This window comes from Ambystoma mexicanum, chromosome 12 (genome assembly GCF_040938575.1).
Source record: "Ambystoma mexicanum isolate Mex_15411 chromosome 12, UKY_AmexF1_1, whole genome shotgun sequence".
NCBI classification, from domain to species: domain Eukaryota; kingdom Metazoa; phylum Chordata; class Amphibia; order Caudata; family Ambystomatidae; genus Ambystoma; species Ambystoma mexicanum.
The window spans coordinates 1,161,969,810-1,161,996,258 of NC_090936.1; the positions used below are offsets into that span (position 1 = coordinate 1,161,969,810).

The following is a 26,449-nucleotide window of genomic DNA, read 5'->3' on the forward strand; positions in this document are numbered from 1 at the left end:
CAAGTCCCACAATGCAGAGATAAAAACAGGACGGTACTTGCTAAAATGCCTTTAAACAAAACTTCGGCCCCACTGAGCACCCCTCAACATCTTGCATTCATCGGAGCATTAAAGCCCATCTTAGAAAGACCGCACACCCCTGTAGGAATGTTTGGAAAATACCCAGCAAAGGCCATGCAAGGAATAGGCCGGCCTGTGGGGGTGGCGCAAGGCAGGCGGCACTGAAGAATACATCCCATGCCACCGGGATGGCATCATGGTCCATGCAGATGCATGGGAATGTGGGCCAACCCTCGCCTCACAGCTGAGCATCTCCCACTCCCTGCGAGATTTGCGTCCACACTTTAAAGGGCCTCTGACCCATGGATTGCATGCTCAGCCGGATTAAAGCATGTGTTTTTTTAAAACCCCTACTTTACTGGGGCATTCAGACACAGTTTGAAATTAAGATTCGATGAGCAGGAGCTAAAAGCAGCCCCTGGGTGTCGGCATCACCCAGTACGCAGAGGAAGCTGGAGCAATACCAGGAGATGGTACTAAATTTTTGCCCATTATTTATAATGATCCATTGTGTATTAGATGTGTTCCAATGCCTCTAACATTCCTAAGTACTCAATGCCACAGATACAGGCTTGGAAGGCACCAGGTGACGGGAGGAGGCAAACGCGGCTCGTTCCAAGTGTTGGTTTCAAGCTAGCCCCCCTTCAGTGTCGAACCCGGTCATATCGGGGTGCATGAATTGGGGTTTAATCGGCAAAAGGTTCAAACCATGCAGTTTTTAACGGAATGCACCTACGCTCTGCAATATAAAATATTCAAACAGATGAGAAAATTGGTCGCCCGCAACCAGAGCAGCCCGGGAAAAGGCAAGTGACAGCACTCAAGCAAACTATGTACCAGCACCCCGGGAAAAGGCAAGTGACCGCACTCAAGCAAACTATATACCAGCACCCCGGGAAAGGCAAGTGACCGCACTCAAGCAAACTATATACCAGAGCAGCCCGGGAAAAGGCAAGTGACCGCACTCAAGCAAACTATATACCAGCATCCCGGGAAAAGGCAAGTGACAGCACTCAAGCAAACTATATACCAGCACCCCGGGAAAGGCAAGTGACAGCACTCAAGCAAACTATATACCAGCACCCCGGGAAAGGCAAGTGACCGCACTCAAGCAAACTATATACCAGAGCACCCCGGGAAAAGGCAAGTGACAGCACTCAAGCAAACTATGTACCAGCACCCCGGGAAAGGCAAGTGACAGCACTCAAGCAAACTATATACCAGGGCAGGGATGGCTCGCCAGATGTTCTGGACTACAATCTCCATGACCTTCTCACCAACGACAAGGTTTAGGTTTGTTAATTAACGCGCTCCCGGTGCCCGAAAGCTTAAGGGCACAAGACGAAGATACATCAACAAAAACGACATGAACTACATCAGCTGGAGCCTGAGAAGGGGAAAGATACGGTAGGGCTGGGAGAATAGAAGGGTCGTCCAGTTTTTTCGAGAGTGTCAAGTCGACTCAATGGTTCCGAGATCCGGGGGCAAGGCATACCAGGCGAGTCAGTGGTAGAAGTGTACCAAAAAAAGTAGTGGAACTGTAGTCTGGGCAGTGGAGAGGGTAGGCGGAAGCCTCGTGCAACATGTCACAAGGTGTCGCCGCCGGGGGCATTGCAATAGTCTAAGTGACTCGGACCTAAGGCTCCCATTACAACTTTACACTTGCACGAGGACGTGAATGGACAAATCATTATAGAATGGGGACTATGGTTGTAAAAAGTAGAGGAATGGTAAAGAGGAAAAAAAATAAGTAGTGGAACACCGCTCCCGACCGTTCCCGCTCACTTCGATCCCCGAGGCCAGTGTCCATTGCGCGTGCTTTGTTGGTTTTGCAGCAGATTTTTTTTTTTTAGCTGGCTTTGACTTATAGGAGTTGTAGTGCAACAGGTTGCAGGGCCCCTCCCCTGTTTGTTTTTTTTTTTTACTTATACAATATTCCTCAAACAAGAAAACGTCAGTTGGCCAATGGAACGCTCCACTTGGTCGGAACATTTTTTCCTGTCGCGCGCACCAAAATATTGTCCTTTAAGACTAGGCCTGAGGTGCGCGCCAGAAACTTTCATGATCAGTCGCAGAAATAAAGCGTAAGCTATTCAGGCCCTGATTGAGGCAATGCGCGCACCCCTCGTGTCATTAGCAACACACACGCGCAAACACACACACACACACACACACACAACCTGCCCAGGCATGACGCGGAAGGGTCTTTGAAGGGGAAAAGCAGATGTAGACATCCCACGCGCACGCTCCGTCACCCGTGTTGCCCATGGGAGGGGGGCAGAGACTATGCCCACCCCAATACAAGAACATCCAAACTAAGAGGGCCGGCATGCATGGCGAGCCCCCAAAGGGTGTGGGGTACGGGACCACCACCCAGCCTTAAACCCAGATCCCCAGGAGGCAGCGTGAACACCAGCACCCACTACCCAGACCGTGTGCACGATACAGAGTGGACGCAGCAGGTGCACACGGTCTGGGCGCAAAGCCCCTAGGGAAAGCCCCTTTTAGAGTGGGCGTCACCCCCAGGCAGGAGGAGAGGAAGTGCTGTAATGCAGGTCTTGTGGCCACGGCCCCAAGTCTACGCACAGAGACGTGTCCACAGGAGCCGGCACGGTAACCCAGCGCGCCACCAACATCCGGGGTGCCCATGGGAGCTCCAGTCGGGTGTTGACCTTCGTGGCTTCCAGCATCGGTCAGCAAAAGAGAGAGTGAGTGTGTGTAAGTAAGTGTGCGTGTAAGTAAGTGTGCGTGTAAGTAAGTGTGCGTGTAAGTAAGTGTGTGCGTGTAAGTAAGTGTGTGCGTGTGTGTGTGTGTGTGTGTACACGAGCCCGCCTGCATGGTGGGGGCAGGCCTTTGCTTCCGAGTTGCTTTCTTAAATTACCTGCACACGGCCCAGTGCAGAGCCATCGCAACTCTACACCGGCCCGCGGTGCGCGGTTTCCACACACATTTAATGTCCCAGAGTCTAGTTTTGGCCTCCTCTTTCACTTTGTGCCGTTTCTTTCCGTGGGGAACCCTCTCGCGGTGGTCTGCTCCCCGCGCTTCAACAGCAGGAAGTGCAGCGATCCCGGGGGTCCGGCTTGCAAATGCAGCTTCAGCTCACCCTGCAGGGCTGTGCTCAACCACGAACCTACCACCACAGCTCTGCAATAAGGAGTCCCTGTAGGCCGCTTTCTGGAACACGTGGGGGCCACAGAGGGAGGGTTCCGAAAATACCTTCACCTCAACCCCCAGAGCTGTGCGTGGCACGTGCAAGGTCTCCGTGAATGCTGAGTGCAACCACAAACCTGCAACCACAAACCTACAACCACAGCTCTGCAACAAGGAGTCCCTGTAGGCCGCTTTCTGGAACACGTGGGGGCCACAGAGGGAGGGTTCAGAAAATACCTTCACCTCAACCCCCAGAGCTGTGCGTGGCACGTGCAAGGTCTCCGTGACTGCTGAGTGCAACCACAAACCTGCAACCACAAACCTACAACCACAGCTCTGCAACAAGGAGTCCCTGTAGGCCGCTTTCTGGAACACGTGGGGGCCACAGAGGGAGGGTTCCGAAAATACCTTCACCTCAACCCCCAGAGCTGTGCGTGGCACGTGCAAGGTCTCCGTGAATGCTGAGTGCAACCACAAACCTGCAACCACAAACCTGCAACCACAGCTCTGCAACAAGGAGTCCCTGTAGGCCGCTTTCTGGAACACGTGGGGGCCACAGAGGGAGGGTTCAGAAAATACCTTCACCTCAACCCCCAGAGCTGCGCGTGGCACGTGCAAGGTCTCCGTGACTGCTGAGTGCAACCACAAACCTGCAACCACAAACCTACAACCACAGCTCTGCAACAAGGAGTCCCTGTAGGCCGCTTTCTGGAACACGTGGGGGCCACAGAGGGAGGGTTCCGAAAATACCTTCACCTCAACCCCCAGAGCTGTGCGTGGCACGTGCAAGGTCTCCGTGAATGCTGAGTGCAACCACAAACCTGCAACCACAAACCTACAACCACAGCTCTGCAAAAAGGAGTCCCTGTAGGCCGCTTTCTGGAACACGTGGGGGCCACAGAGGGAGGGTTCCGAAAATACCTTCACCTCAACCCCCAGAGCTGTGCGTGGCACGTGCAAGGTCTCCGTGACTGCTGAGTGCAACCACAAACCTGCAACCACAGCTCTGCAACAAGTAATCACTGTAGGCCGCTTCCTGGAACACGTGGGGGCCACAGAGGGGGGTGGGGAGTCAGAAAATATCTTTAGCTTTATTACTCAAGGATGAAATGGTGGGCTTCCTTGTGGGTCGTTAAGCAGGTTCCAATGTTGGGGCTCTTGGGAGCAGGTGGGGGGGGGGGGCAAAGCATCAGTCTCGTGTTCAGTATCCGCAAGTTCACTCGATTGGGGGAAGATGTTTATCGGTGGAGGAACAGGAGAAATCAGGGGTGCAGGCTGCAGCATGACCCTTAAGGTGCAGGATTTTCATTGATGCATTTGGGAGGGGGGCCCGGGAGAGGGGGGTGGGGGGTGTTGAAAGCAATTTGACTTGTCAGGGACCCCAAAGCACAAAAAAGACCCGGGTGATTTGCCAAAGTTATGCCAGTGGGCTCAATCCTGTTCCTTCTGCAGGAAGATGGCATTTGCGCTGGTATCCAAGTACCCACTGGTCTGGAGCAGCACCGGAAGCGGCTTCAATGCGCTTTATCAGAACCAACCACACCCAGGCCTCCAGCAGCCGCCGACTTCGAGCTGACCCCTGAAGGAGCGCGGGAGCTGCAGACCGTGTGGGCGTAGTCAATATAGAGAGTGGGTTTTGGGGCGACCAGGTTGAGCCTCCCCATTACACGAGCGCACCGATTGGTGGACAGGATGCTCTGGGATGCGGCTGATAGAGGGGTTCGTGGTGGAGTCGGCATAAGGGTCTGGGGCAGTGCAACCTGCGGCTCTCAAAAAGTTGCTTGGACTACGACTCCCAGGATCCCTAGCCACTGACTAGGCTGGGGCTGATGGGAAGTAAAGTCAAAAGACAGAAGACGGCAGACACGTGCATTAGGTTGAGGGCACCCATGACGAGTAGGCTTCTTGTCCGAAATTAACTTCGGAAGGATTTTACATTAGGATTGCGTTACAGGCCATTGAGGGGGGTCACTGCTAGCTTACCAAGCCCGCTAGCAATTGCAGTGCATTGTGGTGCCGTGGCTTAGCCAAATGGGAGTGCCAGGTCACCACTGTTGCACTACTTCAAATGGTTGATCCCGTGCACCTCAGCAATGCACGCACATTGCTATACAGTGGGAGGAAGAGCGTCACTCCAGAAAGTACTTTTACGCCCAAGATTCGGCTGGGATGGTGATAAGGGGGCAGATTCATGTTTTAGGTTAAAGAAAGCAAGCCCCCCCCTCCAGCCCCCTACCCAGAGCTTCTTGGAAAACTCAACCCCGCTTCTGGGAATCTAGAATTTAATTCAAATGACTCTTATGTACAATTGTCTCCTCAGCCTTCTTGACTGGTCAGGTGCTAGCCACCCAGACGCCACCCCCCCCCCCCGGACCTTCTGGCCAGCAAGCACTAGGGGAGGCAAGGCGTGGGGTGTCACTCCTTACCCATGGCTCCTCCGTTCTAGGAAAGTCTTTACTCCCAACATCAGCACTGCCTCACCCGAATGTTCTTTAGGGGTTCCCCAGAAGCCACCTCCACTGGAGAGGGCGATGGCTGCTGCCACCATGACCCCCTCCAATACACACACACCCACACGCGCACAGCAGCTCCAAGTTCCAGAGCAGTGCCCACTAGGGCGCCCCAATGACCAACAATGCAAGCCTACTCGCCCAATCCCAGTTCTCCCCCCGGACCCCCCTCTAGTTTGCGCCAAAGACTCCATGGATCCGCCCTGCCCATTAAGTTGTGTGGTGGCAGTGCATACGGCTATGAGTTCATTGAAGCAGGCCTGCAAAGAGGCCGGTTCACAGAAGTAACAAAGGGAAGCAAACCCAAACACATTTTTGATATGCAATGTGTCAGCTTGAAGCTAGCGTCCACCTTTGTATTAAGGGCAGTGAATATTCATGTCTGGGACAATGGTTTTCAGTCAGGGAACCCCCCTTTCAGAGGGAAGTAGGAACAAGTTACTTACCTGTAACTGTTGTTCTCCAGCATGGGTCTGGCATGGATTCACATGCTCATGAATATTCCGTCGTCAGGCTGGGAATCCTCGGTAAAGAAAAAACCAGTATCAGTTTCGTTTCTGATCTGTCTTTCGTAGTAATAACCAATCACTGGTCTCTGCGTCATACTGACCACAGCCAATGACTGCCCTCTACCTAAGCACCGCCTCTGGCAGCCATCTTCAGATTTGGAAGCATGTGAAGTGGCAGTATGACCAAGTGAAGAGCCGCAGAGGGGTAGGCGGGAGGGTTCGCATGTGAATCCATGCCAGACCCATGCTGGAGAACAACAGTTACAGGTAAGTAACTTGTTCCTTCTCCAGCATGGGGTCTGGCATGGATTCACATGCTCATGAATAAAGAATACATATCAGTACCCACATGCACAACCACGGGAGGTGGCAAAGGCTCAACATTAAGCATCACATCAAACTCAACATTAAGCAATCTTACCTCCTCACCAGGCTCACCTCAGGCGAACAGGTTGCGCAGCACTGCTTGGCCGACCCTGGACTCCTCCCTGGAATCCCGATCGACGCAGTAGAATTTCGTGAAGGTGTGCGTCGACCTCCACGTAGCAGCCCTGCAAATGTCCAGCAGGGGCACACCAGATAGGAACGCCGTGGTAGCTGCGATCGCTCTGGTGGAATGTGCTCTCGGACGGCCAGGCAGCGGTCGGTTTGCCAACCGGTGACAGTACATGATACAGCCGGAGAGCCACCTGGAAATGGAAGCCTTCGAGAGAGCCTTCCCCTGATTGACAGGTCCAAAGTTCACAAAGAGTTGTGACGTCTTCCGAAAACACTTCGTGCGACCCACGTAGAACTTCAGCGCTCTAGCCACATCCAGCGAGTGCAAAGTCCTCTCAGCCGGCGACGAAGGCGACGGGAAAAACACAGGCAACACCAAGGGTTCGTTGAGATGGAAGTCCGACGGCACCTTGGGCATGAAGGAGGGGTGCGTCCTGAGCACCACCCTCGTGTCGTGAAAAGTCAAGTACGGGGCCTTGCAGGAAAGGGCCTGGATCTCTCCCACCCGTCGTGCGGAGGTGATGGCCACAAGAAACGCTGTTTTCCACGACAGGAACTTCAACGGGGCCGAGTGCAGAGGCTCGAACGGAGGTCCCATGAGCTTGGTCAGCACCACGTTGAGCTCCCACGCCGGGGCCGGAGCCTTCACCGGCGGGAACGATCTGAACAGTCCCTTCATGAACTCTTTCACCAGACGATGAGACCACAAGGACGTCCGCCCCGTGGTTCTAGTGTATCGGGAGATCGCAGCAAGATGAATCTTGATGGACGCGTGTGCCAGTCCAGCTTTGGCCAGCGTCAACAGGTACGGCAGTACTTGGGGAGCCGTAATCCTTAGAGGGTTAATCTTCTGTGCGTGGCACCAGACAGAGAACCTCTTCCATTTGTGTCCGTAGCATTTAAGAGTCGAGGACGCCCTGGCCTTTGCAAGAACCTCTCTGCAGTCGGCCGGTATGTCGTATCCTCCAAACTCTAGCGCTGCAGGAGCCAGGCCTGCAAGTTCAGCGACTTCGGGTCGTGGTGGAGGATGGCGCCTCCTTCCCTGGAGAGCAGATCCGCGTCCACTGGCAGCTTGATTGACGGGGACGCTGACAAGTCCAGAAGGTCCGGGAACCATATCTGCCTCGGCCACGCAGGTGCGACGAGGATCATCCTGCACCGTGACCTCTTGAGCTGGTTGACGAGCCGGATTAGCAGTGGCAATGGAGGGAACGCGTATAGGAACAGGCCCGCCCAGGGGAACGAGAAAGCATCGCCCATGCTCCTTGGCTGGGGAAACCTGCTGGCGAACCTCCGGCACTTGGAGTTCGTCGCCGTCGGAAGAGGCGATCCACTAGTTCATGCCGTAGTTCCCACTCGTGGCACGAGCGCAGCTCCCTGCTGAGTGAGTCGGCGATGGTGTTTTTTATCCCTGCCAGATGAAACGGCACCAGAAACATCCTTTGGGCGACGGCTCAATGCCACAGGTCCTTCATGGTCCGCTCCGACATATTGCCGCAAAACGCACAGTCCTTCTCCACGTGCGTCTTGTCCTCATGTAAGCAGTAGAGACAAAAGGAGTGTTCGTCCTCCTTAAAGACGTTCTGCAGCTGGCATCCAGGGCAGACCCTGAACAGCTTTCCGGGCGTCGAGCTTCCCTTCTCCTGGCCATGTCCGGGCCTGAGAAGCTTCTGGAATCCTCCAAAAGCGTAGCTCGACGAAATCTTCACCCTTGAGGGGCGCAGACGAATCCGACACGGGTCCCCGTTGATCGGATGGAGAGTCGGTGGAGCTTGAGGCTCTTTTGACCGAAAAAAACGAAGTTTTTGAGAAAAAACGTGAAAAAAAAATAGCACTAACGCTCGAGAGCAATAGCACGAGGATCCCAACACATGAACGTGCGGTAAAAATCTGAAGATGGCTGCCAGAGGCGGTGCTTAGGTAGAGGGCAGTCATTGGCTGTGGTCAGTATGACGCAGAGACCAGTGATTGGTTATTACTACGAAAGACAGATCAGAAACGAAACTGATACTGGTTTTTTATTTACCGAGGATTCCCAGCCTGACGACGGGGAATATTCATGAGCATGTGAATCCATGCCAGACCCCATGCTGGAGAAGTATATGATTTGATGGAGAAAAAGTCTGTTCTCACCACAAATGTCATGGGAGACCTGCGCTTTGATCAGGAGTCAGAGAGCCCCTTTGATCCACAACAAACCAGAAGATTGGTGGGACTTAGTACATGTCACCTCTTACCTTTCCTGTTGCAAAGCACTCTGACCTAACGCATGACCCAAGATTGTTGGTGGGGACCCGGAATTGGTTCATTAAGGTAGGCTTAGCCTGCACAAATCACGGGGGCGCATTTGGTTTTAAAAGACGGCCGAGCCCCTCTTTCTTTTGGCAGATCGACTACTTTAAGAAGGACTCATTTCGACCCTGGCTGAAGGTAGTCTGCCTGACAGCTTCCGCCAGTGAAGGAAGGCCAGGACTTCCAAGAGGGAAGCAAGATCTCTCCCCTAAAGATCTCCCAGGCAACAGAGGGAGGTACCAACCTCGCAGGACCCGCTCAGCGGCTGCAGAACCGGTACCCAGCCAGCACACAGTGTGCCCTGCTAGGTTATGCTAGCAAGCTTCCTGGGTGGTAAGTGCCAGAGAGTCTCTGTACCAAACCAAGGACACGGCCGTTGCCTGCAAAAACTCTCCTCAGCTTTGGGCCGCCCGCCTTAAAGGACGACAAGCCCTACGAAGAAGCTAGGAGGGGTGCATCAAAAAAGCTACCCTCCCTGCCCCCCACATCAACCATAATTCCCCCCCCCCCCTTGTCCTACGACCCAGGAGTAAGCGTACCCTCATAATAAATGGCATCATTTAACCAGGCCCCCTCAAAATACTGCCTCGCTAATAACTCCTCTCTGTCTTCCTCGTCACAGTCCTAGCCCAAGAAGGAGGACTGGCATGAGGGGGCAATGAATACCACCGGTTGGGTTAGCAATCGAGCCATTTGCAACTAGGCAATGTATATGTTGCTTCTCTGCGCGCACGCCCATCCAGTGAGAAGCAAATCGGCGTGTAGCTCCTGCAATTACTGCACGGCTTTGCTTGGCGCTTTAGTTCGTCGATTTAGTCCAGATGAGTCAGCTGCACGTTTGCCAGGTTCTGCCATGGCTTCTTGCAAAAGCTATGGAGTACGATTGTGGGGGTCCGGGTTGGCAGGAAACTTAGGAAGGAAGTCTGTTCAAGAAAAAAAAAAATAAATAAATAAATAACGAAAAAAATAAAAATCAGCTTTCCCCCATTAGGAGACCAGTTCGTTTTTACAACTTTTAGTTCAAGAGCAGCTTTAAAGCGTTCAGTGCTTCAAGGCGCCCTTAAATAAAACATTGGAGTATAGGGTTTCACGGCTTGTGCAGAAGCAGCCCTGGTTAGGCCGCAGGGGGGGGGGGGGGACGGTCACAGCGCGCCCATCTGCGCGAGGGGGAGGGGAAGTGGCGCACCCAGCCATTGTGCACAGCTTCCGTGTGATGTTGTGGGTACACACGCTGCACGCGCCCATGCATTATGCACACGCCGCAGTGGCTCGGGGGCACAGGCTGTACCCCCTATCATCTTACGCCGCCAAGCGAGGCGCAGGCTGCGGTCACAACAGATGGGCGCCCAGGTGGGCTACACAGGGCAGCAGTGGGGTCAAGTGCACAACAAAAAGGCAGCCTGGCGTGCACGCTGCACAGCAGAAGACATGAAAGCAGCAGTGGCCAAGCCAGTTTGGGCCTTTGTGCAGACAGACACTGCCAAACAGTACTACCTGACCACGCCGCGGCAACTAGTGGCAAATGTGGTTAATGCATGGCCACGTTATAGGAGTGCCTGGCAAATCCTATAAAAAATGTTTTAAAAAAGCTAAAGCGGTTGGCTTTGGCAATGTTTGTTGCAACAGGAATTCATTGCAAGGAAACGATGCAGGGGTGCACCAAACTTCTAACATGAAGTTTTTAACAGGACACTTGGTTAAGAGAGATTTATGACGACAGGAGGCGGCCGGCAGCTGCAATTAATAACTCGGAGCCTTCCAGCAGAGACTGCTTAGAAATAACAATGGCATCCCCTTAAAAGCAAGCCAAAGAGATCCGGAAAGGTAGGAAGGGGCGCGTTTGGAATGGAGACGGTACGACTGGTCAAAAGGGACATGGCCAATGGGTGGGTAGAAAGCCAAACCGCAGTCACAGTATGTCTCTGCTCACATGACATCTCTATGACATCTCTATGACATCTCTACTTTGCACGACCACAGTTTTGGTTCGTAGGCAGCGCTTACATTCCCACCAAATAGCCAACACTAAAGAAAAGGCAGCTTTAGCAGCCAGCCGCAATACCCGGGCTTTCAAGACGAGCGAGGCTGAAAGGGCCGAGGTGTACTTTAGGGCGGGGGGGGGGGGGTCATTCCAAGTGCGTGCCCCTGGGATGCAGACAACGTCCAACCATCAACATCCCGGTAACGCCCTTAAGCCAATAAGGGGTTTGGCCCAATGAGGTCTGTGGGTGCGATTTCTCGCCGTCGCCAAAACCAGTACAAAAGGGACCCTGCAATAACTCAGACAGAAAAGAGCCAAGTTAACATTACTTTATTAATGCACAAGCATTCGCGAATGGGCAGCAAGTTCAAACGTCTCGCAAAGCAAGTCGTCAAAGTGCCGCCCTTTGCCCTGCACATCGTGGTCCTTTTATACCCATCTGTTTTACATTGTCATATATTGCTGCACATAGATTATGTCCACCACAAGGCGGTTCCTCCCAGTCATGACTTTGCATCAAGGTCAACAGTTCAACATCTGCTATTGTGGTTTCCTGTTATCTGTTATTCGCTCTCTCTCGTGCCCCTCTGTGTATCTCTGTGCACGAGGCTGTGCTTACTCATTCCTTCCCCACCCGTAATCTGCAGATAGTTTTAGCAGGCTCAACATGCTTCGACATACAGTGACCAAACACAATTCTTCTGTTAAAAACAAGTTCTTGCCAGGTCAGCAGGTCTTAAATGTCGCTGTATAAAGAGAAGGCCTCTTCTTTTAACAAAGGGTACATTCTTTTAACACATATGGTGATTAGTACAAACTCCAAGTGTGAGCACAACATTACATATGTATGCGTACCTTCAATCCACCCTTTGCTCACACTTGAGCATCAATCTAAACAGTCCTAGCATAAGCAGATGGCAGGAAAGCAACATCATCACATACTGTATGTACCATAATCTTCTCCAGGCCTCCCATGTCAAAAAATTCCTGTTGTACATGGCTTTTATCCATTGGATTTAGGCGCGTTATGCTGGAAGAACACATGGAAACACAGCACGACACACATACCGGGAAACATTGGATGCAGAGACAAATACCTACAACTATTGCCGCTAGAACCAGTATAGGCGTAAGAAGTTGCCATCCAATTTCTTTCAGGAGCTTCATCCACCAGCTATCTCCTGACCCTTCCTCCTGGTGGATGCTATCCGCCACTTTATGCAGTTTGTTTACTCCATCCAGGATTCCTGTACTCCCTTCTGGTATGTAAACACAGCATTGGGATCCCACCAAAAAACAGACTCCGCCCCTTTCTGCAGTGAGTATGTCTAAGACATACCTATTTTGGAGAGCCACTAGCCGAATTGCTTTCATTTCATAAGTAATGTTTTCCATTAGGTCTGCAGATTCTTCGATTACGAACTCAAGGGCCCTGTTTAGCTTTTGGATTTCTTGACTGTTCATAAAGATGCCCGCTGGAGGAACCAGGACCCCCATCAGATCTATAAACGTTTCCCATCCTGTAGGTTGATACGTAGGAATTTTTGGGTTTACTGCTCGTTTATTTCTGCTGTGTATTTCTTTATGCAGAGTAGACGGGGCATATACCATCACAGCCGGCATTATTCTGGCTATGTAACATACCCCAACAAAATCTTTGGCTAACCACAAATAAGCCCTCTTGTTACAGACGTAGGCATGTCCTTCAATCTGTAACAATCCCTTTGTGTAGTTATTTAGATTCACCATTTGACTGCACCCCGAGATCATTCTTTGATTACCTCTTGCGCTCCTCTTAAAACATATATTCTTTGGCCTAAACTCTTGTGTGATGGTGATAGGGGGAGGAGGTTCTCTTACTATCTGTACCATAGCAGGTGCAAGCCCGATTCCCTCAGTTTTGATTTTATAGCGTATCTTTTCCTTTAGAAGGGTTTTGTTCTCTCCTCTAACATAACAAGCGGTATTCGGTATCATATATTGCTGTGCTGACACTATTCTCATGTAAATTAATGTACACCCGGCATCCTCAGTAACTGGCGATGCGTACACTGGGATGCCTTCACTGCTATGTCGGGGCATGTGGGTGCAGATCCAGCAATCAGTTTTATTCACTACCCCATATGTTGTGTTTATTATCTTCACGTATTCATTTTTAGCATAGTCTTCCGGGTCGTGTTGGTCATAGGCATCTCGATTCCTGCTCTTGACCCAATCTGTTCTCCCTGTTTCATTTGACTCGGGCAACAGGTTCTTTAATTCATATCTAGATGGATGTTCCAGATACCAGAATATTATGGCAAATGCTATTAGTACTACTATCGTGCATACAGAAAACAAAATTTTGCCTCTTGTGGTACAAACTGGTATTTTCCTCTTACCTTCTGTGTTTGAGGAGCATACACTTATCCGTTCAGGGACTAAACCAGCATACACGGGTGTAGACATAGTTCAGTATATGGCTCAGTATACAGCGTATATCAGTTGCAACCTAGCGATATAGCAATATCCCCTATTTAAAGCACCAGTGTCCTTATTACTCTAATAGTGGTAGGTCTCACTGAAAACCTTCATCCGATCTGTCCCACGTCTCGCAGTGCCTGTCCCAGGAGGGGAACGCCGAAGGCCCTTCAGGCTACAAGCCCGTCGTCTTCAGTAAGGCACAATTCTGCTAAAACCAACAAGAGAGTCCAAATGTTCATCTCCCTAATGATCAAAGTTCAAAACAGTGTCCTTACACGTTGCTTGGCACATACACGTCACGGGATCGGAGGCGATGGGCACACCTACTAGTGGCATCTGGCAGTACTGTTGCAACCTGGGGTTGGTTGGTTCCCTTTTCTGGATCCACGTGGTACCAGTGCGATTTGCCATCAACTTTTACCGCAGTTTGTGTTGCGAGGAGAACCTGAAACGGGCCCCTCCATCTGGGTTGCAGTCCGCTGGTGTGATCGAAGGCTTTTATAACAACCCAGTCACCGGGCTGCACGTCGTGACCTTCTCCTATCAGAGGAGATGGAGCTACTGCGTTCACCTGTGCATTAATAGAAATCAGTCTATTAGTTAACCCAATACAGTACTGTTGTAATGCAGGCCATGCTTGCTCAGACAATCTCTTAGGTAATATGGGGGTCCCAATACTTGGTGGACGCCCCATAACAATTTCGAAAGGAGATAAACCATGTGTACGCTTAGGCATAGTACGCATACTCAATAATGCAATAGGCAATGCATCCGGCCATTTCAGTCCCGTTTCAGCACAAGCCTTTGCCAGTTTGTTCTTCAGTACCTTATTTGTGCCCTCTATATCTCATCACCAAACAGTAGGAATGTTTATTTACAGGCTCCAGCTGTATAAAGTCCATATACACCACCTCAAAAGGGCAGGTGGGTAACTTACTGTGGCCCGCCGGGGCCGGTACACCTTTCCCCACATTATATAAAACACATATTTCACATTGTTTTGCCCATTGGCGACAATACATTCCCAATCTTTTGTTGTACCACACAGTACTTAAAACTTCTTCCATAGTTCTTGCGTTAACGTGGGTTGGACCATGAGCCACGCTCACTATCACAGGTAAGTATGCGTCAGGTAGTACCCAGGTGTTCGTTTTGGTATGTGCCCATAGCCCATCTACCGTCTCCTCATATTGATCATCCTTGTGCCAAGATAGTCTTTCTTCAATGGTTGCATCTGCTTGGATTTCCTTTACGCGCTCCTTCGTCCCTTCCATAGTCACATCCCTCCCCACTATGAGCTGTCGGGCTTCCCACCGAGTGTCCCTTGTGGCAGCTAGTTTAGCCATCTGGTCAGCCAAAGAATTTCCCTGCGTGACATAATCCAGTGTTTTTTTATGCGCTGAGCACTTCACTACGGCCACCATTTTGGGCAGCGTAAGGGCTTGCAATAATTCAGCAATCAATCGGGCATGTTTAATAGTATCACCTTGAGAGGTTAAGAAGCCACGCTCTCCCCAGAGTTTACCAAAACTGGAAACCACCCCGTGCGCGTAGGCTGAATCAGTATAAATTGTCACTTTCATGCCGCTGCTTAACACTAATGCTCTAGTTAGCGCAATCAATTCTGCCGCCTGCGCCGATTTCTCACACACTTTCCCACTCTCAATCAACTGTTCCCCTGTAGTTACTGCATACCCTGCTGTTGTCTCCCCATTTGGCAGTTTGAAACAGGAACCATCACAGAATAATATACCCTCATTATCAACCAGCGGGGTGTCTTGCAGGTCTGCTCTACCCTTAGTGTGTTCTTCCATTTGGATCACACAATCATGCCTAATGTCATCAGGTGAGGTGGGCAAAGGAAGCAGTGTCGCTGGATTCAAAGTGTTACACCGTTCAATTTTTACATTACTGGCAAACAGGATCATCTCATACTGTGTGAGTCTAGCTGTAGTCAAATGCTGTGTATGCACTCTATTCAGAAGAACATCTACCGTATGTGGAACCTTTACTGTTACTTCACTCCCTAGGATGATACCTGCACTTTGTTTTAGGGCTGTCGCTGCTGCAGCTACTGCTCTCATGCATGGGGGTAGGCCTCGAGCTACTGAGTCCAGAGTGCTAGAAAAATATGCACATGGTCTCTGTTTACCCCCTTGTTCCTGTGTCAAGACTGACACAGCGCAACCTTCCTGTTCATCAACAAAAAGGCAAAATCTCTTAGTATAATCAGGTGTGCCTGTTTCCAGCTCCCGTGTCTACCAGACATCTCAAGTTTCGGTGGGGGCCGATCCTAATAGAGGCATAAGGCCCCCTTTGGTCTATAGGAACCTGCACCACTCCCGCTATCTCATTCCGGCATCCTCAGGACATATCGCTTGTGTTATCCTGAAAATCATTGTTATAGTATACCCCTTCTCCACATTCTTCACCCTGGCATACACCTTGTACTTGTGTCGTTTGTTGTGGCTGATACAGTAGATTGGGGGGAGGCGGGGCCGGCCAGGGAACATCCCCTCTTGCTTGTCCGTCAAAGGCATTGGGTTGAGGGGGTTTAAACATTCTATTGTCTTGGTTGCCGTACCCACCAGTCCTATTTCCTGGGGCAAATGTTGTCTGTGAAGGGGGCCGTACGCCCCTTCCTCTCCCACCACTCTGGGGACACTGGGATTTCCAGTGTCCGGGTCTCTTGCAGAAGGCACATACATCTTGGGGTAGCCCATCACTCCTCCCATATAGCGCACCTCCTTGCACTGTACCTCTTCCTGTCCCTTGGCCCCCTATCATGTTGCTGCTATAGCCCTGTGACGGGCCGTTATTATTGTAGTTATACCTGCCTTGGGGCCCTTGATGCAACTGTTGCATCAACACTTTGGTTTTTAAATCCTTCTCTTGTCGTGCCTTTTGTTGTCCCTTTACTCTTTCCCCTCTTTCGTAATACCTAGCCATTTCGAGGAGATCCCGGGGGTTCCTAGTCATCCATGTACTTTCTGCCCTCCTAATGTTCTCCTGAATTGGCCCGTGGAGCCCCTCTACAAAGTTTGTGGCAAAGTACCGTTGGCCCGTTTCAGACCCTATCTCTAGCCCACTGTGCGCTTTGAATGCTGCTTCATAACGCAGAAAGTACTGTGCTACTTCCTCACTTGCACCCTGTATCACAGCGGACAGTTTCTCCACATTCACATCAAATGGGGGTAACACCTTTTCTAGAGCCCTCAGGACTGCCATGCCATGCCCCCTTAGGGGTTCAGGATATTCCTCATGCAGTTTTCTATTTTTGCTCGCATCCATTACATCTTTCCATTTTATTGTTCATTGTCTTTGGCACGAAAGGGGGTCCATATTTCTTCTGGGACAATGGCTAACAATATGTTATCTACATCCTCTACGGTAAATAACCCTGGTCTGAATAACTTTCCTACTTCTTTGTAGAATCCTGCCGGGTCTATACGGGGGTCGGGGATGGACTTGGTGATATGCATTAATTCAATTCGGGATAAAGGGACATACACATAGGTGCGCATCATGTTACCAGTGGCTGCCTCTATGGTGGGTTGGCACTCTCTCATTGGCATTAATAGTGACTTTTCTGTATTTGTTTGTTCACTCACAAGGGCCTGCACTGGTGATGAAGCAGAGGACTGGTGACTAAGAGTTTTCTCTTTTATTTTTTTATAATCTTTTAATAGTTTCTCCACCTTAGCCATCCTCCATTCTTCCGCCCCTGAATCATCCACTCTTATATTAGATAGCAGTTTCTTATCCAATTCCGTCCTAATCCTATTCCACTGGGACACATATCTAGGCTCCTTTTCCTCTTCTATATCATCCACCCTAATAAGAAGATATTTAATTACGTTTACTTGTATAGGCCAGCCAAGGCCCTCCATCAGACTCACCAGGGTGGACATGGACTGCGAGTGTATGGATGCTATCATACGATTAGCTACGTTTTGGCCCGCCTGGTCTGCATCTTTGAGTTTAGCCTCTCTTTCCCTCACCTCTCTTTCCCATGCCCTCTTTTCCTTCTCCCATTCAACACTGCCCCTTATGACTTCCTCTATTATGTCTGACATACATCCCCATAACTGAACACTGGACGCAGTCACTGGTAGTAACGCGACAGCGTCCTGATATGCTGAGGGCAGATCCGCAGTACTCTGTCCTCTCAATTTACAGTTACCCTCATGAAAGGTATATAGTTTAGTGGCCACTGTCCTAAATTCCAAAGGTGTCAAACACCCCAATTGGTCCCGTAGGCTGTCATTGAGGGGTGTGCCATACAGCCCGGTCATAAGGATTTGCAAGTCTCCATCTCTATCCTTTTCTACAGTAGTCGTTCTCCTATGGTCTATCAACCTATCTGGGTCTCCATACTTCATTGGGAATTCCACCCTTTCACCCTCACTGTCTGCCGGTGGAGCTGTAGCTCCTGGAAACAATAATTCAGTCGTTGTTTGTTCTGCTTCTAGCCCTATCACATCTTCATATCGAGGCACCGGCACGGCAGGATACATACCCCCACTGTTCTTAATCATCATATGTCTATCCAACTGATCTAGCCTCTCGCCCTTCTCTTTTATCTCTAGATCATGTAATTTTTGATTTACCGTTCTCTTCTGCTCCTTTGCTTTTTGTTTGTTCTGAGCATTGCGCCTGCGCATTGCTTCTACCCTCCATAGTCGTATAGCCTCAAACTGTGCGGGTCTGACCCGTCTTTTACTAATTCTATTTCTACTTTGGATATGTGGTCCACATCAAAGGACCCGGTGTCTGGCCATTTATGCTCAATCAAATCTTTTGTGTATTCGGACCATTCTTTTAAGAACAATGTTGAATTCAATCCATGTTTAATCAACATATCAAATGCAGGGGTTCCTTCAAGAGGGGCATAGTGTCTCTTGCCTATACCACTCTTGCTGGAAGCCGCTTGACCCATTTTGTTGGTATACCACAATTGCCTAAAACACTCACCTTTCCCAAATATGCACCTATTGGCTAACAATAATAATACATCCTCTTGGCGTATCTAACATATCATATCATCATTTCAACATTACTTCTTCATAGACGGACTTACCACCGTCCTCTTCACAAACCCTGAATCATTATTCCCTTATTCCATCATGCATCCGTCCATACCACTTATCTTAAGGGTCCCGCCAGAGTGTTCCGGACCCGAAGGGCGACAGCCTGCTGTTCCACCGCCGACGGAGCCGGAAAAACAAGGATGACGCGTTGGTTGCAATCAAAGGTGCGGATTCAGTTGTTGGGGCCCCGTGATCAATTCCTTCTCCGGTTCCGCCGCGGCGTTCCTCACCCAGTGACGGACTGTCGCTCCTTCGCGTCCCACTTCTGACACCAAAATTGTGGGTGCGATTTCTCGCCGTCGCCAAAACCAGTACAAAAGGGACCCTGCAATAACTCAGACAGAAAAGAGCCAAGTTAACATTACTTTATTAATGCACAAGCATTCGCGAATGGGCAGCAAGTTCAAACGTCTCGCAAAGCAAGTCGTCAAAGTGCCGCCCTTTGCCCTGCACATCGTGGTCCTTTTATACCCATCTGTTTTACATTGTCATATATTGCTGCACATAGATTATGTCCACCACAAGGCGGTTCCTCCCAGTCATGACTTTGCATCAAGGTCAACAGTTCAACATCTGCTATTGTGGTTTCCTGTTATCTGTTATTCGCTCTCTCTCGTGCCCCTCTGTGTATCTCTGTGCACGAGGCTGTGCTTACTCATTCCTTCCCCACCCGTAATCTGCAGATAGTTTTAGCAGGCTCAACATGCTTCGACATACAGTGACCAAACACAATTCTTCTGTTAAAAACAAGTTCTTGCCAGGTCAGCAGGTCTTAAATGTCGCTGTATAAAGAGAAGGCCTCTTCTTTTAACAAAGGGTACATTCTTTTAACACATATGGTGATTAGTACAAACTCCAAGTGTGAGCACAACATTACATATGTATGCGTACCTTCAGGTCACTCACACCATCTGAAGGAACAATTCGACTACACCCCGAGAGGGGTGCTCTGCCAAGGGGGACACAGGGTGGGAAGGGCCCAGAACACGCGCGTGCATGTGCGAGAGGATACAGTGCCCACGGGCAGCGGAGCCTGGCAGACACTGGCTAAACAGGGAGACAGGCCATGTATCCGGAAACGTGAGCAAAAACCCCAGTCAGCAACTTTAGTTGGGGGGTGGGGGGCGGCTGCATTCCCACCCCTTCCTTCCTTTCAATTCTCCGGGGACAACAGAAAAAGACGAGGCCTGCAGCTCGGCAGAAACGCACCCCGCCAAAGAACTGCTCCAATGGGGAGTTTGCTGTGCCCAAGCAGAAAACAAGTCTTTAATAGAAATAGGCTGCACGCGATTGGCCAATACGGTTACAATATAGCGGACACAAGGGACAGACACTATGTAATAAAGTATGTACGAATTACAGAAAGCACTCCGGCTCCACGAGTGCGGATGTAACCCACATTTAAAATGTACAACTACAAATCCCAGAAAGCCAAGCAAAAACGTGACTGGGCGGCCGTCCTCACACCGGACCAGGAACTGCGAGAGCCCCGAGTACCACCCGCGTAGCTACAGGCATACTACAAATTCTACACGTAGACCGTCGGGGAAAGAAAACATTCAAACAAACCCAGTAGTTTTGGGGCACCTTAAAAGGCAGTGTGAAACGATTGACTATTCTACAAATACAATCTTGCACGGTTTGGAAACATGCAGCAAACGCATGTGTATTTGGGGATTGACATGTGCACTGCCCTTTCCAAAAATGTCCCTACTGCAAGTGTGCGGCCCGCAGCTGAAAAGGCCCCGCCGCTGCTTATGCAAGAAGCGCGCGCTGGAATTCGCCACTCTCCTGCCCTGGCATCCGGTTCTGCACCCAAGCGAGCGGAATGCCAGGGGCTTCCAGTTGCAAAGATGGCAAGAATGCCGCTATTCCAAGCTGGAGGGCAGCACATGGAAAGGGCAGCTTCATACACCAACCCATCGCAAGCGCCTAGAAGCGGCCCGCACAGAGAGCCCAGGGTTCTCCCGACCTTCTCCAATTCACAGCCTAACACGCAACTACTGGTTCTGCAGGCTACACCCACAAGCGTCCCACCCAAAACACCCACAGCCGCGGTCATCACTCGCAAGTCACCGAGCGCCAAGAGGACACGGCAGCGGCGGGAGGCGCGCTACACAAGACACAATAGAACATTATTAGGAAACACGTGTATTATGGTTTATTGTAGTATGCAATTCTCTTCATGGTGAAAGATAAATACATACACAGGTTTGACAAAACAACAAGGTTTACCAGCCGAAAACAAGCACTGGCCAAGCCAACAGTTTTGGCTCAAGGGTTCTGCTGCTTCCTGCAAATGGCGCTGGTGCTTGAAGTTAAGATGGGAGAGACGTGTGCAGGAAACTAACCACGCACTGATGCCCCCTCGCACCCGCCAACCGCACAGGGGCAACGCGCTGGTCTTGGAAGCAAGACGATGCGGAGCGACAGAGGTTCGAATCCCGGATCCGGGCTTAGAAACCCAACTCGGGTATGGTATTAGGCGCTTATAATAAAAAGCAGACTCTTGGCTCTCTGGTACTAGCAGCTAGCTGAAACGTACAGAGCCAGCAAAGGGTCTTTCTAAGCAGGCTTCCCAGTGTGGATGGCTTCACTGCAAACCCGCGCCAGGTGAAATAAAAACAAGGCAACCCAGTGTGCCCTCAGCCACTTGAGTGGCACACTGGCACAGGGAAAGCAATGCGTTTTGAGGACAAAACCACAGGGATTGATGGACATGGGTCCTTCACTGTGGGGTGAGATAATGGGACTCGAAGACCAGAAGCTGCAGGGGAAGGTGGGAACGCGATATAGGTTCACCCTCTCACCAGTTCAAGTCATGCCAATAACCAACAGATTAGGCCCGTGTTCAGGTATTCAATGAGCATTTGCCAACACCTGCACCAGGCATTATACATGACCAGGCACTCGGACCGCCAGTCAGTACCTGGCAAATGCCTGCCCCGTGCCTACATTAAAGCCGAGTCTGACTTTCCGAAGGCTAGCTTAATTGTGAACAGTTTTGAATAAGAATTGCACAGCAGCAAAACTACTCGAAGCTGCCATTCGAGACGAGAGAAAAACTGCGGTGCCAGTCCAGGCCACTGAAACCCATCCAGGGTTCCACGTCCCAGGCCACTGAAACCCTTCCAGGGTTCCACGTCCCAGGCCACTGAAACCCTTCCAGGGTTCCACGTCCCAGGCCACTGAAACCCTTCAGGGTTCCACGTCCCAGGCCACCGAAACCCTTCCAGGTCTCCACAATCCAGGCCAACGAAACGCATCCAGGTCTCCACGAAGCAGGCCACTGAAACCCTTCCAGGTCTCCACGAACCAGGCCACTGAAACCCTTCCAGGTCTCCACGAACCAGGCCACTGAAACCCTTCCAGGTCTCCACGAACCAGGCCACTGAAACCCATCCAGGTCTCCACGAACCAGGCCACTGAAACCCATCCAGGTCTCCATGAACCAGGCCACTGAAACCCTTCCAGGTCTCCATGATCCAGGCCACTGAAACCCTTCCAGGTCTCCATGATCCAGGCCACTGAAACCCTTCCAGGGTTCCACGAACCAGGCCACTGAAACCCATCCAGGTCTCCACGAACCAGGCCACTGAAACCCATCCAGGTCTCCACGAACCAGGCCACTGAAACCCATCCAGGTCTCCACGAACCAGGCCACTGAAACCCATCCAGGTCTCCACGAACCAGGCCACTGAAACCCATCCAGGTCTCCACGTTCCAGGCCAACGAATTCTGCCCAGGTCTCCACGTTCCAGGCCAACGAATTCTGCCCAGGTCGCCACGCTCCAGGCCAACGAAATCTGACCAGGTCTCCACGCTCCAGGCCAACGAAATCTGACCAGGTCTCCACGTTCCAGGCCTTCAAAGCTGGCAGGGGCCTTGGAGTCATCAGGACAGGAAGCCATGTCCCCTGCCCACCAGCGTTACCCACTCTGTGCAAGGGACCAGGTAGACCAGCCAATCAGAGCATAGGAACATGGCAAGTAAAGCGGAAGGCTACCTTGGCACATGGTTTCCGTGCCCTCTAAAAACAGTCTAGAAACAGGGCGTGCACATGGACCCCACCGCTTGTCGCACTTCCGTAGAACGTTTCACATGGGCCTCCAATTGTCAATAGTGCATGAACAATAGTAAAAATACTGCGGAGCGCAACCATTAGATTACACTTGGCTTCAAATAAAGTCCACATACAGCCCCGTAGTCCCACACATGAGCTTCCAGGCACTCCCTCACTTCCCAGACCAGAAGAAAGTTGCACAGGTGGGAGGCCACCAACTTGGCACTTATTTGGAAATATCCCACATTTGTAGTGGCTTAAAAAGCCCTGCCCCCCACCCCTCATGGGGAACCAAGTACCACTCACATGTTCACCACTAGTGGTTTAGCGATGGCAAAAAGCCCACTTATGCCACCATCGCGAGACAAGACAAATAAAGGCTCCATCTTTCCCACGAGCCAACAGTGCCCGCTTAGGGGTGCATACCATCCAGGAATGCAACATTTACTGGGAAAGCGTTTTTTGGGTGCACTTACCTGGGGGGGATGCGTCATTGGCCAGACTTCTGCCACTGCATCCTAGTGGTGGCAAACCGGACTAGTTTCCACCAGTTGCAGCAGGTTCTTCCGCCTCTTCAGCCCCCCCCCCCCCACCCACACTTTTGGGGTGGAGGGCATTTGTCGGGCAGCCGCCCTCCATTCAGTCGATGGAAGACATTTTGCGAGGGATGCTGTGCAAACAGTAATTATTTCTTGTACTTTCTCAGAGGTTCCTTTCCACGTGCAGCAGGCCACCTGCAGCGCGCCCTCATGCCATCCACAGGCAGGCCCTGAACTTGCCCCTGGGGCAGCTGCGGCCCAGCGCGCGGCACACCTGTAGTTTAAGTTCCAGCCTTGGGATGTTGTGAGTACACCGCAATTACACCCACGCGGCGCAAAAACAAGGCGGCTTCTGTGCTCCGACTGTGGGAAAAGGCGGCCATGTGTTGACACTAGGAGGGCAGCATGTTATGGCAACACCGGCTATGAAGGCAGTCGAGCGCCCCTGGCGGTCGACCAGCAGTGATGCAGGGCAATGTTGTGCCCACAGCGGACACTGTTGTGGCAACACTTTGTTCCACGGTGGCGTGAGAACCTCATCCAACTCGGGTCGGAAGGCCCTCTGTGTGGTGTGTATGGACAGCAGCATTTGAAAGTCTCAAGAACCACTTAGCAAAGCAGACAACCAATACAATTTTCCAATCCAGCATACCAGGGGGTCTACAGTGTTCACGCTTCCGAATATTTAGGACTGCAAGTCCCATGATCCCTCACTAGTAACTAAGTCGTTTATGAGCAGTGATGGTAGTCAGACAAAACACTGGAGAGCCAAAAGGCTGCAGACTCATGAAGAACACAATACGAGACCACATTCAAGTGTGGCAACAACTCTGGCACAAGGGCTGCACAAGGCCTACCTAATCCATGTCACCAAGACAACTCTTGCTGCACAAGCCTAACTAATCCAGGTCATCACCCACACCACGCACGCACGTGATGAATATCCTTAAAAGGTGGGATTCAGGAGAGGTCCCCACTGGTGTGAGGTGCAGGAGAACGCCACCATTTACGCAGCCACTCCCGGATATGGACCGCTCTACCTGAAGCCCCACCGAACATAACCACAGGAGAGGGGGAGGGGGGCACGTGCAACAGGAAGGCAGGGACATGTATTCCATTCTCGTGAAGTGGTGCGCACGAGCCATCAACCACACTGGACAGATCTCTCTGCTAGAATCCCCCAGCCCACAGTGTCTCACCCCCGTTTACCACTCCAGTTGGGGGGGGGTGTAGGGGGGCATACGACCAGGAGATGCCAGTCCCCCCCACTAATATATGAACTGAAAAAGAGTGTCTGCCAGCAAAATTAGCCTCATCAGCACCAATGAAAGCACTTCCTGCCTGAGGGCCCGCCCACGCCATCCACTACAGCAACTAGGCCAGGATCAGTGGACGAGTGAACGTCGCCTACCTCGGAAAAAACGTCTATTTAAATCCGTCTTGAGGGCAATGCCAACAATAAGGCGTAGAGGGAATGACACCATTAAAAGAATATTACACGCCCCGCCACCCCAATATTCTCAGCAACAATGGGAAAGTCCACGTTGGCCAATGTGGCGTTCCCAACCAGAATACCTCGTCCTCCAGGAGGACGATCGATTCCTCCGCACAGGGTACCAATCGCCATCTCCATCCGGCCTCCACCAGGAGGGCCTTCACTTTGGTGGTCGACAAGGCCACCACACCTCTGGCCAATGTGGCCTCGGGCTCACTAGAGGACATGCCCGTGTCCTGGAGCCCCAACTAAGCCGCTACTATGCGATTGTTTCGGCCATGCTTCCAGGGAATCATCAGGTGCTAGAACCGCCGCCCCACCCCCTCGGGAGCCTAGACATGGTCTCCCCCCCAAACTCGACACGTGCCAGAGGGATTTTTTTTTCGAACTGGTTACACACTTATTGCCTCTGTGGGCTCTTCCCACATTGGTCAACTACTTCCGGGGTCTCTGTGAAAAATGGGTCTCAGGTGAGCGCCTGTGTGCAACCCAGCGGTATAGCTTCGGTGCCCCCCTTTGAAACAAAATTAAGCACCCCAAGTTAGTCATATGCCCCCCAGACCAGCACTCGCACCACCCTGCGTACCGGGTGGCACTCCTCTGCAGAGTTTCTAGCAGGCCAGAAAAGTGGGCCTTGGAGAGGTCTGGTGTGGCGATCGCATGGAGGGGACTGGGGCCGGGTACAGAGGACCCAAAGCCGAAATGGGGCCGCTTTCTCAAACTAACTGCATTTAAGCAGCACGGTCACAATTCCAATCTATACATTAGTGCCCAGTTGATGCAATCCTATTTTTCAAAAGGCCATGAAGTAATTCACCAACAAAACTATTGCAACACATTGATGACACTTGTAAGGTATTGGAACGTGGCAACATGTAAAAACATACCAGTAACGAGTAAATCAATGACCCGCACTACGTTAACAGCACTACTCGCAACTAAAAACCTAGCACCGCTCCAGCCAAACCGTATAGCACGGCGATGGCGGGCGGCCCAACTGCCAAGACCTACAAACGGACTTCCTCAGCAATTAAAACGTTTCCTGCCATCCCCTGTGCAGATGGGCAAAGAGAACACCGTGTACAGTGGCAGCCTTGCGTCAGTCACTGCAAACCCATCCAAGAGCGCTGGGCGCAGGCAGACACGCCAGGTGGGCACGTGTGGGCAGCGCCCAGGAAGCTTAGACTGGGTGTGGCACATAGCCACAGTGGCCCACTAGGAAAGCATTCAGCAGGCCAGCGCCTTGTGGACTGGGCCACGCCAAGTCCATCTGTCCAAGGCAGACCTCCAGAGTACGTTGGCATTAGAAAGAAAAAGCGATCATGTCGGAATCCTGCTTTTGCGCCCAGGCCCAGTCTTGGCAGCGCTTAGCATTCCCAATTAGGCGCTTTCTAGTCACCCATACATTTGCGTTACCAGAAAGGAGGCACAATGACAAAGTAAACGAGTGCAGGATCACACAACGCAGACAAAAGACGGCAGTAGAAAAGAGATTCCAGAAGGCACCTGCAGTGCAGGTTGCTACGGAGGCCGACTCGGCCTTTAAGCGTTTGATGGTCGATAAGAGGACTGTCAAGGACCGTTGCAGCTATGACACCACTATGAATGTTAATTCAGGTCCCCCGCCCTTTGCACCCCAGCAGACACGCAGCAGACACGCATATACACACACACACACACACACACACACAAAGCGCTTTTATAAGCAAAGACCAGGGACTTTATGGTCTACCCCAGCCTTACAGATATAAGGCGTGTATCGGCCAGTTTGACTCCCTAAATAGGCAAATACTCCTAAC

The 26,449-nt window shown here is 51.3% G+C and overlaps 1 protein-coding gene across 5 annotated transcripts in view; it reads right to left on the reverse strand.

Moving 5' to 3' along the window:
• Nucleotides 1-26,449, reverse strand: part of RASSF3 (Ras association domain family member 3) — a 738,414-nt gene that overhangs the window by 97,632 nt on the left and 614,333 nt on the right. The window contains exon 2 of one of the 5 annotated variants that reach the window (XM_069629770.1): nt 11,316-18,878. The exons of the other annotated variants lie outside the window; for them this stretch is intronic. Coding sequence (XP_069485871.1) covers nt 16,769-18,127 — 1,359 coding nt within the window. The 5' untranslated portion in view covers nt 18,128-18,878 and the 3' untranslated portion in view covers nt 11,316-16,768. Of the gene's footprint in view, nt 1-11,315; nt 18,879-26,449 lie in introns of those variants that run through there. 5 annotated transcript variants of the gene reach the window in all.